At 39.0% G+C, this 12,017-nt stretch overlaps 1 protein-coding gene across 3 annotated transcripts in view; it reads left to right on the forward strand.

The window, feature by feature from the left end:
- Positions 1 to 12,017, forward strand: part of EPB41L4A (erythrocyte membrane protein band 4.1 like 4A) — a 199,015-nt gene that overhangs the window by 95,964 nt on the left and 91,034 nt on the right. For all 3 annotated transcript variants that reach the window (XM_029053855.2, XM_029053856.2, XM_029053854.2), the window contains exons 4-6: positions 1,471 to 1,549; positions 10,062 to 10,159; positions 11,380 to 11,500. In XM_029053855.2, the coding sequence (XP_028909688.1) occupies positions 1,471 to 1,549; positions 10,062 to 10,159; positions 11,380 to 11,500 (298 nt within the window). The remainder of the gene's footprint in view (positions 1 to 1,470; positions 1,550 to 10,061; positions 10,160 to 11,379; positions 11,501 to 12,017) is intronic.

Raw genomic sequence — 12,017 nt, forward strand, 5'->3', positions numbered from 1 at the left:
GATCCAGAAGGTTGAACCTTCCTCTTCTAAATATTTAATACGTTTTACATTCCCCACACATATGCCCGAATGTAAAGTGAATTTTAAGTGACATACCATAAGCAGAAGTATAATATTCAAAATAAAGCCACATCTTTTATTTTTCGACTTGCTCTTCTGATCTTTTTGACTTTTGGTTTGATTTTCTCTCCACTGGTCATCAGTCATGCCATTACGTTCAAATACCATATTTTTTCTCAATATGAAAAAACAGTGGGATTTTTGCATTTCTTTTCTGAACATTACCGTCTTGCTGTCACAGACCACTGGATCCCACACAGAGCAGTATTTATTCTGAGCTGCACTGAGTTGGGAGCGTCCCATAAATGCTTTCATTCTTGAAGAAGTTAGCTCTGGTTTAAAACAAAATAAAATCGTCAAATTCTAGTTCTAGAATGGGTGATGTGTTGAGTTGGCTAGAATAGATATGAATAGACTTCAAATGACAAATACATTTGAAAAGGAAGTTGGGGAATTTTGTTCACTCCTGCTAGACAGTGAACTCCTTGTGGGCTAAATTGTACACTCCCAAGCACTGAGTATAGTGCTCTGCACACAGTAAGCTCTCAACAAATACCATTGATTGATTACAACAAGTACTCTAGATAATCCAGGCTAAAATACTGCATTTTTTTTAGCTTAAATTAACTTGATAATTGTCTCAACACACCCTCTGTACAGAATCTGTATAGACAAAAGTCACAAGTAGTATCTCTCTTGATTCCTGTGGACCTCTGCCCTTTCTGTGCAGCTTTAAGTAATGAAGAAAATGTGGAATTATAAAAAATTTTAAGGAAACGATAGTCTTGAGGTTTTCTGTACACTCCACTCCATTTAAAGATGTATTTGGGAATCTGTGTGGCCTAATAGAAAGAGCACAGGATTGGCAGTCAAGAGGACTGGGTTTAAATTCTGGCTCCATCACTTGCCTGCTCTATGATCTTGGGCAAGTCATTAAGTTTCTCTGTTGCCTTAGTTTCTTCAGATGTTAAATGGGGATTATATATCTGCATTGGACCAGGGACTTTATCTAATCTGATTGTATTGTATCTGCCCCAGTGCTTAGGGCAATGCTTGGCACAAAATAAATGCTAGCAAATATCCCAGTTATTATTACCATCATTATTTGTTTCCTTTTCATTACATGCTTCTATGGCATGTTTTTTTTACGGATATGGGATACTTATGGAAATGAGGCTTTAAGTGGAAAATTGAGTATAAAATGAAATTGTTCTATTTAATGATTAAGGATTTAAACATTAGGCAGGCTTGACTTCTCAAAGATTTCATTTGAATTTTTTGTTTAAAAAACAAACTACTCCTGTGGGGAAAAAATGTATGATGGTCTATGTGAAAAAGTAAACAGGAATTTGTAATGATTGTTTTTATATTCCTTTGTATTTAATTTTCTTTTTTTCCCCCTCCTTTTAGCTGGACCCCCATACACTTTGTATTTTGGTGTTAAATTCTATGCGGAAGATCCATGTAAACTCAAAGAAGAAATAACCAGGTATGAAATGAATGAAACTTTAAAACTGATGCATGTGGGTGGCTAAGATTCCTTAAATTGGCTTAAATTCAGATCAAACATGCAGATGAAAATTGCCTGTCCTTCCTTTTGCATATGAATCTGTCCTTTACAAGTGTCATGTAACTCAAGGGAGAGCTCCATCTATAACTTACATTATTGAATGCAAATCAGTGACCGGTGATTGAACCTTTGGTAAAATGGGAATGAATTTGTTATGCGGTGATGGATTTCATAGCTACAAGAGTGTGTTAGAATTCAGTCTCACCATTATAGAGCAGGATTTCCTCTCTGTCCAAGCAATTGAGGACCTAGAAAGTGCCATTCCAATCTCCCTCAAGGAAGGAATTTAGATCCATATATGGAGAATGCTTCATTTTCCCTTTAATTGGTCATAGCTTAATTCACACTCTAAGCAGGTATTTTTATATCCTTATAGAAGGTGGGAAATGATATCTAATTTCATCAGACATGCAGGTCAGCCTTCAGGTATAACTCAACCCATCCAATTCTGAAGAAATTCTCATTTTGGAAATTCCTTCCTAAAGGAAATTAGGCAGTTTTGATCATAATAACAATATAAACTTAATGCTCAAAAAGGCAACTTCCTAACATTTGCATAGAGACTGTCTTACAGTCAAACATTTGGAAATGTTTGCCCGTGTGTAATGACAGCGGCAGGTTATTAACTGTATATATTTTATTGTCATACTTTAGATTTATACCTAAGAAACTTGGAAGTATGCCCTGAATATTATATCATGTTTTCTCTGAAGTAAAAATTTCCTCTCCTTTATTGAGTTTCTGGAATATAAGGACAGAAAACTGGCAGATACTTTTACCTGTAATTTGATGATAGAGGATTTCCCCCTCCAGAGAGGCAGTGGTATTTTATGCCCTCCAAAGGGACCAATGATTTGAAATTCATTGATGGGGCTAAGAAATGCTCACTATTACTACTGTAATTTGACTACCCAAAATGAAGTCAAGTAAGCTACTTTATAGTTCCCCAGGTTTCCTTGCAATTTTTCCTGTGCTTTTCAAGGCCTACTTTTAACTTTTCTTATTGTGTGGGGGTGGGGGCAGATGTAAAGGGGAGATGGTGAAGAGGTGTAACATATCTGGGAGCTGGAAATCAGAGGCTAAATTCTCTCAAGATTGCATTCAGAATGTGTACAGAAGGTAAAGGTTTGGCTTCATTGCTAAAGTTCATATCCAGAGCAGTGCTTTGCATTTTCTCTGAACTTTGTGAGCGTATGGAGTTTGTGCACACAAATCAATTTGCTTGTAGAAAACTGGGTGGAGAATGCATGTGAAATAAAGAAGCATGAGAATAACTGCACAGATCTAAGAATGCCTGTGATTTAATAGACTCATTTGTGTCTGAACATTTATTTCTGAGGGGTCATAAGTTGAGCCCCTCTAAGAATAAACTTAATGTAAAGAGCATTCAGAAAGTCTTTCAGCCTTTCCCCTAGATAGCTCTAAAGCCTGAGTCTAAATCAGGGTTGAATCTCACAGGCTCTTGGATCTGAGAAGAAGGTCTTGCACACACAGCAAGGCCTTTTTCAAAAACCTGACCGTGAAAACCCAATTAAACTAGTATTTTCTTTTGATTTTGCCTTCAATCTCAGTGGTTTTATTTCAGTGTGAATGCCTCTTTTCTGCAGTTCCTTGTGTAAAACCTCCACCACTACTTTTTCTCCTTAAGCAAAGAATTTATGGAAGCCAATAAAATTGGCTAATCACACTGCTGAATCATCCCTTGATTTTTTTTTGTTCTTAATTTGTGAGTCTGAATAGATTTTTTTCTTCACGTCTCTGCATCAAAAATCTTTTTTTTTTAATCTGTTCAGTTGAAGCAGCTGTTAAATTATTGCTTTGAATGCTCTGTGGGTGTTCTCTATTCAGAGGGATTTTCCTTGCTGTGGCTAGATGAACTTGGCAGAGAATGCAGGTACTCTGGCATCCCTCTGCATTAGCCAAGAAATGCAAAAAAACTGTTTTTTCCAGGTTATTCCCTATGTGTCGAGCACAGTTCTAGGCATTGAGATAGATTCATTCATTCAATTCAGTTATATTTAATGAGTACTTACTCTGTACAGAGCACTGTACTAAGTGTTTGGGAGAGTACATTACAACAATAAACTGACACATTCCCTGTCCCACATGGGGCTGGCTCACAATCTAAATTGGAGGGAATAGGATTTAATCCCCCTGTGAGGAACCTGAGGCACAGAAAAGTTAAGTGACTTGCCCAAGGTCACACAGCAAGCAATTGGCAGAGTACAGGATTAGAACCCAGGTCCTCTGACTCCCAGGCCCGTGCTGTTTCCACCAGGCCACGCTGCTTCTCTATTTCCTTAATGTGCATTTTAGTTACATATGCCCACTGAAAAAATGTTCAGTGCATTTCCATTGATCACTTTAGAAATGAATGATCATTCTTAGAGTTGACAAAGTTGGAGCAATAGCACATTCTAGGAAGAACTTTCAAAGGTGCTTGGTTAATTTCTTCCTAATGTATCTTTTGAGTTACCTTTGTCAATGGATAAAAATTCCCCAAGTCTAAAAAATACGAGTTTGCCGATTTCATTGTGGCAGGGGCTCCATTTCCTCATTGAGACTCTGATTCCAAAGAGACTGTTCAGTGTTGGGGGAGCAAATCCAGCAGATGGTCTCTAAGGCCAGATCTATATAAGCCAAAGTGAAGCTCAGGATTTTTCAGTGAATTCAGGGGGATGGATTTCTGTGTGCTTTCCTGTGCCTGGTTTTAAGGCATAACGGCCCACTTGCATAAAAAGAATAGTTTTGCAATCTGAGAAGTAACATCATCATCTAAGTGGCAAATGACTAATTAGCTACTGACTCTGAGCTCATTGTGGGCAGGAAACATGTCTACAAACTCTGCTTGTATTGTACTCTCCCAAGTGGATAGTACAGTGCTCTATACACAGTTAGTGCTCAATAAATACCACTGATTGATTTTTTTTTTCCCTTACTTCTCCTGCCCCACTTAACCTTCTGCTTCACTTTGACTGTGAAAAGCCAGCCTGGGAGGGTGTCTGCTCACCTCTACTCCCCTGAATTTCTGCCCCAGGGGAGAACCACATTCTTCCCATTTCTGTCTAGTGAACAGATCCAGTCAACTGTGGACCTCTGGGGTAACCAGCAGGCTTACTGAGACTGCCCCCAGTGCCCTTGGACATTCAGTCTACCAATCATATTTTTTGAGCTCTTACTGTGTGCAGAGCACCGTACTAAGTGCCTGAACATGTCTACCAACTCTATTATACTGTCCTCTCCCAAATGCTTAGTACAGTGCTCCCCACACAGTAAGCATTTAATAAATATGATTGATTGAGAGTACAGTATAACAGAGCTGGTAGACACATTCCCTGGCCACAAGGAGCTTACAGTTTAAAGTAAGCGTTTAACAGATACCATCATTATTATAAAGTCCAAAAGTCCTTAAAGCTTGAGAGGCAGCTATGGGGTTTTATGGGAGTTAATTTTTTTAAATTTTATGGTATAATTCAGCTTCATTTTCATGAGCTTTCCGATGTAAATGCTCTGGAATGCTTAAACTTGGGCATTCTGATTCTTACTGAATGGATGTGACATTTTACATCACATTGTCTTCAGGTATCATTCTTACATTAAAAAAATTGAACAATGACTGTGTGTGTGTGCATACAGATTATACAGATAAATGCAGCCCAGAAAATGCACTTTGTTCTCAGTTATCTAGATATTTCAAGCTAGAAAGTATTTTGGGACCAAATTTATCTGGATAATGTATATGCATAAACTCATGCTGAAGTGTTAAAGGAGCAGTGTGGCAATTCCAATTTTGAGTGTTTTGTTAAATTTGAGGTGATTAATTCATTACCCTTGAAATTACCATGCTTACATTTTTTCTCTACATAAAGAGGGAAGGTGCTAAAGGTTTCCATTATGAGCCAGTGATACAAAATTGTTAATGCAAAGTAACCCTGCAGAAAATGAAGTAGAAGGTGGCAGTGATTTAATGAACTTGGGGTAATTTAACTGGACTATCTGCATACCTTAGGCTTCCCCTTTCCCGATATTATCTGGATAAATCAGATTCATTCATGGTTTTAATTGGATGTAAGTCTGGGATAAATAATCCTTTCTTTGACTTTTGGTAGAGCTTTAAACCCAGAGTCCTCTAAGTGCCACACAAACACTTTATTAAAATTCTGCAAAATAATAGGTAATAAGTTATTGGGGGGTTTTTAAGCTGTTGGCTCAAATGAAAGTGCTACATTTGGGAATATTTTTGGAGATATAACACATACTTTGGGGCAGTATTTACATGGATGTTCTCTCATCTCATCCCTGGTTTTTATTTAATAGTCTTTTAGCAGATTTTCTTTTGCCAGCTCCGAGAACAATGCAGCCAGTTCAACCTTTCCAAAAGAATATTTTTGTAGGCACGTCCTAAAGGCATTGAGATAAGAGTTAGGTATCTTGCCAAGGATCACACATTTAGTAACCCAGCAAGTCAGGAGCAGATGTGGAAATAGAATTCCTGTGTTCTCAGATGTAGTTAACTTCACCCATACAATTATACTGATCTTGAATGTTGTTTTGTTGTGATTTGTTATTTATACTTATATGTATTAATTTTAAAGTTAGGTGTAAGCTTTCTACAGAAAGGTGGGTGGGTGGGTGAGTCATGTGTACTGGGGAAGATGTGTTTGGGTAAAGGAAAGGGAAAGTGTAGTGGCAGAAGTCACTTGTCTGAAGTCACACAGCAGACAAGTCAGTTCTCTGTGCCTCAATTTCCTCATCTGTAAAGTGGGGATTAAAGACCTGTTCTCCTTCCTCTTTAGACTGTGAGCCCCATGTGGGACAGGGACTGTGTCTTAACTGATAATGTAGAACCCCGATGCTTAGTACAATACTTGGCACATAGTAAGTGCTTAAATACTATTATTGTTGTTGTTATTTTAAATAATAACAGGATGTCAGTATTAGAAATTAGAGTTATTTGGTAAACTTTTCACTCCTGGAGGAAACTAGTTAGTGCCATCTAAGAATTCTATCCCTCTGAAGAAAGCCTACATACATAGGTAGTGTGGCAAGGTGCATGGCTTAATGGAACGAGCATGGGCATGGGAGTCATAGGACCTGGGTTTTAATCCTGGCTCTGCCAAATGTTTGCTGTGTGACTTTGGACAGATCACTTAACTTCTCTGTGCCTCAGTCCTCCTGTTCTCCCTCCTACCTAGACTGTTAGCCCCATATGGGACAGGGACTGTGTCCAACCTAATTGTATCTACCCTAGCATTTAGAATAGTGTTTGATACATAGGAAGTGCTTAACAAATACCATATTTTAAAAAGTATAAAACTAGACAAATCTATCAACCTGAAACATCTAGCTATTGCAGTGCCCACAGTCTATTTTGAGACCTGGATTGTCGAGATGATGTGGTCAGGAATACTAAACAGGCTTGGAGCAGAGCATAGTTTCTAACATCATCCCCACTGGGGAACAGTTGGATTATCAGAAGAGTGTGTGTCCATAATGAATGAGCTCTGCATCTCCTGGACTACCCAAATCTCCAGGCTGATTTTGGCCCACACCTTCCCTGCTGATGTCCTGATGATTTTAGAAGCCCCTAGAATTGAAATAGATTCTTCATCTAGCTGTGGAGACCTAAGGGGACAAACAAAACACCTAGCCTGAGATGGAGAGTTAAGCCTGCTCACTGGATAATTCAGTGGAAACAAACCAACACCTTGTTATTGAGGGAAGAGGTTTTGACTGAAATGATTGAGATTAGCTGGATACGTTGATCAAATTCCCCACATAATTGTTCGGCTCTCCACTTGCCATGACTACGTTCAGTCATATTTCTGTAAATTCCATTTCATTTCAAGGGGTATGGTCCATTAAACATGGATTAGCATCGTGACATCTGGGGTTTTTTGTTTTTTTTTTTGTATTGTGTAGCATTAAATGGAATCTAGCTATAGTGCAATTGGTTTGTAGTATTGAACAAAGGCTTGCTTTTCAAAGCTCTCTTGAAACCTGTTCCTATGTAAACAGAATGCTTACTTCAGCACTCTTAGACCACATCTGCAAAACAACAGTGAAGCAAATGTAAAAATGAAATTTATGGTGGAAATACTTTGCTCTGGTTGTAAAAAATTGATAAAGCCTTCATCAACCACACTCACCACTAGGAATGGCTGAGGCATTCGACTACATTTTGATCCAATAATGGTTAGCTGCAGCTGTGTAGCATCATAGACAGAAATGGACAGAATCACAGACCTTGAGAAGCCTTAGAGTAGTCTATCATTTTAAACTCAAATCTTCTGTATAAAGTGAACCTGCACATCCAACATCTCTTTTAAGAGGCCTTTCCTGACTAAGCCTTCATTTCCTTTTCTCCCACTCCCTTCTGCGTTGTCCTGATTTGCTCCCTTTTTACCCCCACCCCCCCACTCAGCCCCACAGTACTTACGTACACATCCGTAATTTATGTATTTATATTAAACTCTCCTCCTCCAGACTAAACGCTCATGGTGGGCAGGGAATGTCTCTCTCAACTTTGTTGTATTGTACTCTCCCAAGCACTTAGTACAGTGGTCTGCACACAGTGAGTGCTCAATAGATATGGTTGATGGGTTCAACGTAAAGTGGAGATTAGAGCAGCTGTCTATAGAACTTCATCAAGTCTGGCAGTCAGTTTGGAAAATTTGGACCCCAAATATCCTTCAATAGTTTTAGGGTCTAAATTAATCCAGATAATCACCAAAACTCTCCACTTCTCTTTGTTTCACATCCTTACTGGTTTGCTGTTAAGTGGGACTTTGGAGGGCAAGAAAGCTAAAGGGTGGATCTATATTAAAAAATAATTTTAAAAACCCGGTATTTGTTAAGCACTTACTATGTGCCAGGCACCATACTAAGTACGGGAGTGAATACAATTTACATTTTTCCTGGTGAAGTGAAAATGCAGGTTGTCATGCAGCCGGATGTTTGCAAGTATTACCTGAAAATGAGCTAAAATAGCGGTCAAACTGACCTGACACAACTTTTCTTTAGATGGTCATCATTTTATTCCAAATGCCACTCTTAATTTATTGCTATAGATACATTTGTCTTTGTGGTTTGAGCATCTGAGGAAGAATCACTAGTTATTAAATTTCCAGAATTTTGGTCTCTACAGGTTCAGTGTAGGCATTATTTTCCATGTGAAGCTGAAAGGGATACTGTGGTATGTGTGCTTTTGCTCTGATATGGGAGGAACATAGAAGAGAGAGACTGAGCCTGAAATAGAGACTGGCTGTGCTTTATTCTTGTCTTGGTGTACAAGGAGGCACTAGCTCTGGCTCTCCTGAACTTGGAAAGCAGACTGATAAGATATGCCTTGATTCTTGCAGGCCTGGGGTGCAACTTCCTTAGCAGAGAAGCACCGTGGCCTAGTGGAAAGAACATGGGCTTGGGAGTCAGAGGACCTGGGTTGTAATTTCGGTTCTGCTGTGTGTCTGCTATGTAACCTTGGGAAGTCACCTAACTTCTCCGTACCTCAGTTCCCTCCTCTGTTGAATGGGGATTAAATCCTACTCCCTTCTACTTAGATTGTAAATCTCACTGGGACACTTTGTTCAACTTGATTACCTTGTGTCTACCCCCAGCACTTAGAAAAGTGTTTGGTAAATAGTAAGCACTTAACAAGTACTGTAAAAATAATCATAATGATATTCGCCCCTCCATTCAGTTTCACACTTAGATGGAGGGGAGAATTCCAGAAGAATGCCTAAGCTTTGAATGGGTCAGGCTTTCCCTGCATTCCCTTCAAACGAGATTAGGTTGCATCTGCCACAGAGCTGCCAGAGAGGTATATTTGTGTCATTCTACTATGGAAACTCCATTCCCCTGACCCTCATTGGTGTCTGTGTGATCTGGCAATACATAGGAACAGTGAATGGGATAAGGGGGTGAATCCTCTCCATTGCTTATAACTACACACCCTTACCCCCACTCACTCCTCTAGGATTGAGGTAGAATTGGAGTCATTGTTTTCTGAAAGTAAAGGTGGCAAAGTGAATTCTTGCTCAACCCTAGGTATTGATATCCTTCCCTACAGTAATCAGTCATTTTAGCCAGTACTACCTTGGTGCACTTTATTGTGAGTAGCAGGGTCTTCCCATGGGAATTGGACCCACTCTATGTTTTCACTTTGGCTTCTAAATATTTGTTTCTGCCACAGAGAGGGAATTTTGGGGACAAAAGCCTCCTGATTAGACATCAATGAGTCACTTGCTCTGGTCCCAGACCAAAGCCTCCTGAATGAATCAGTTTCCTGCACTGCTTAATTTGACTGCTTTTTCAATCTGTAAAGAGGGGAAGGTGATGAGGATTTTGTAAACCCTTGCTTTGCAGACAGTCTAAAACTGAATATGAATGAGGGCTATAAGGTTAATGTACTGTTCCATTTTTTTTTTTCCAGATATCAGTTTTTTTTGCAGGTTAAACAAGATGTCCTGCAAGGTCGCATGCCCTGTCCTGTCAACACTGCTGCTCAGCTGGGAGCATATGCTATTCAGTGTAGGTATTCTTAATCCATGGTAACATGGTACTGGCCCATTTTTTTCAGTAGTTCTTGACATCAATATACTTCAAATCTTTGCCTTTGAATTCATGTGCCTCTGACAAAATGGCATTTTTGTCAGGGGAAAAAAATTGTGAAATTGAGTAAATGAATTTTAAATTGATGCTGCTTTTGGAATAGACAATCTAGAACCAATTCCATGCATTTTATATTAAGGCTGTATGGGCTTTGCTTCCAATAAATGAAAGCTAGTGTAGTTGTGTTGTTAGAGATATCTTTACTGAGAAAACATCTTTTATTATTGCCTGATAGCATTATAATGCAGATACAGTGTCCAATAATTAAATTACAAATCTCCCTGGTGTAGGCAAGGATCAAGCAATTTAGCCTCCTGTTGTGTATGTGAAGTGTGATTAAATGGCACTCCAGGATAGAAAACTTTCAAAGCTCTATTTGACTGTTTTATTGAAAATAACAGCATCAGTTTTATTTAATCCTTGTAATACATTTTGATGTTGCTCCCAAGTCAGAAACAAATGCAAAATCTCTCTCTCTCTCTCTCTCAAACATTCAACACACACACATACACACACAGTCTGTATTCTGATGCATCCTGTTCCCTTCCATTTCGGGTTACAATAATGTGATCTCTAATTCAAATTTAGAAGTATAAAATTATTTGGGCAATTTCATTAAAGATTTTCAAGAACTTAGAAATGAAAGGCAGCTTGCCTTGTTTATGCCAGACTCAAAAAATTGGATCTGGTCCACTGCCAGCTGTTCACTCTCCCTAGCAATACACTTTCATGTTCCCTTTGCTCATATTGAAACTTCCCAAATCCTTTCCACCCCTTGTGTTGGCCATTTAGTCTCATCTTTTCTCCACCACACTTTTCTTAAAGAGACAGGCAGGGGAAAAGTTTTCCTCCCCTCTGGATGGGTTGGGTGGTTCTCTCCTTCATCTCAATTGGATAAGGAGCTGTCCAGCTTTAAATTTTCCACATCCCCTCTTCTCCCTCTGAAGTTGGTTCCATTTAGGAATCTGTCCATCCTCCCCTTTGACCACCAGACTTGAGTAGGGTGCTGCCTCTTCCCTCCATCTCTTTTTCACTCTTTCAGTTTTGGAAGGCCCTCCAGGAAGTCTTAGGCAGCACCTGAACCTTTTTGTGAGGGGTTCTAGAAATGAAAAGATAAATAACTATTTCTCTTTCTCTAGCTGAACTTGGTGACTACGATCCATATAAGCATACTGCAGGATATGTATCAGAGTATCGTTTTGTTCCAGATCAGAAGGAGGAGCTGGAAGATGCCATAGAACAAATACATAAAACGCTAATGTAAGAATAATAAAGTTTTGTATGTTTATATTAAGATTAACCCATTATATAAGATGTCTGTGTGAGTGCCTACATAGGACTCAATTGCAAAATGTTAACCTTCTCATTCATTTGAAATCCCCACACTCCTTTTTTAGCACTTTTTTTTTTTACCTATATTCTCTTTTCCTGAATTTTCACATTTGAAAATTTTTGGAGTTATCTGCTTGTCAGCTTGCCCAGGTTAGTGGTGACTAGCCAGACAATTAAGGCAACGGCACCAACATCCTATCAGCCAATCACCACTTGGACTTCAGAAAACATAAACCACACACACATAGGGACAGGCCTAATGGATTGGGCCTTTAAAGTCTTTCAATAGTATTTATTGAGCGCTTACTATGTGCAGAGCACTGTACTAAGCGCTTGGGATGAACAAGTCGGCAAAAGATAGAGACGGTCCCTGCCGTTTGACGGGCTTACAGTCTTGAAAGATGAAGGCTGAGAAGTGGACGTGAGGTAAATCTATAAAATCATG

This window comes from Ornithorhynchus anatinus, chromosome X3 (assembly GCF_004115215.2).
Source record: "Ornithorhynchus anatinus isolate Pmale09 chromosome X3, mOrnAna1.pri.v4, whole genome shotgun sequence".
Classification (NCBI taxonomy): domain Eukaryota; kingdom Metazoa; phylum Chordata; class Mammalia; order Monotremata; family Ornithorhynchidae; genus Ornithorhynchus; species Ornithorhynchus anatinus.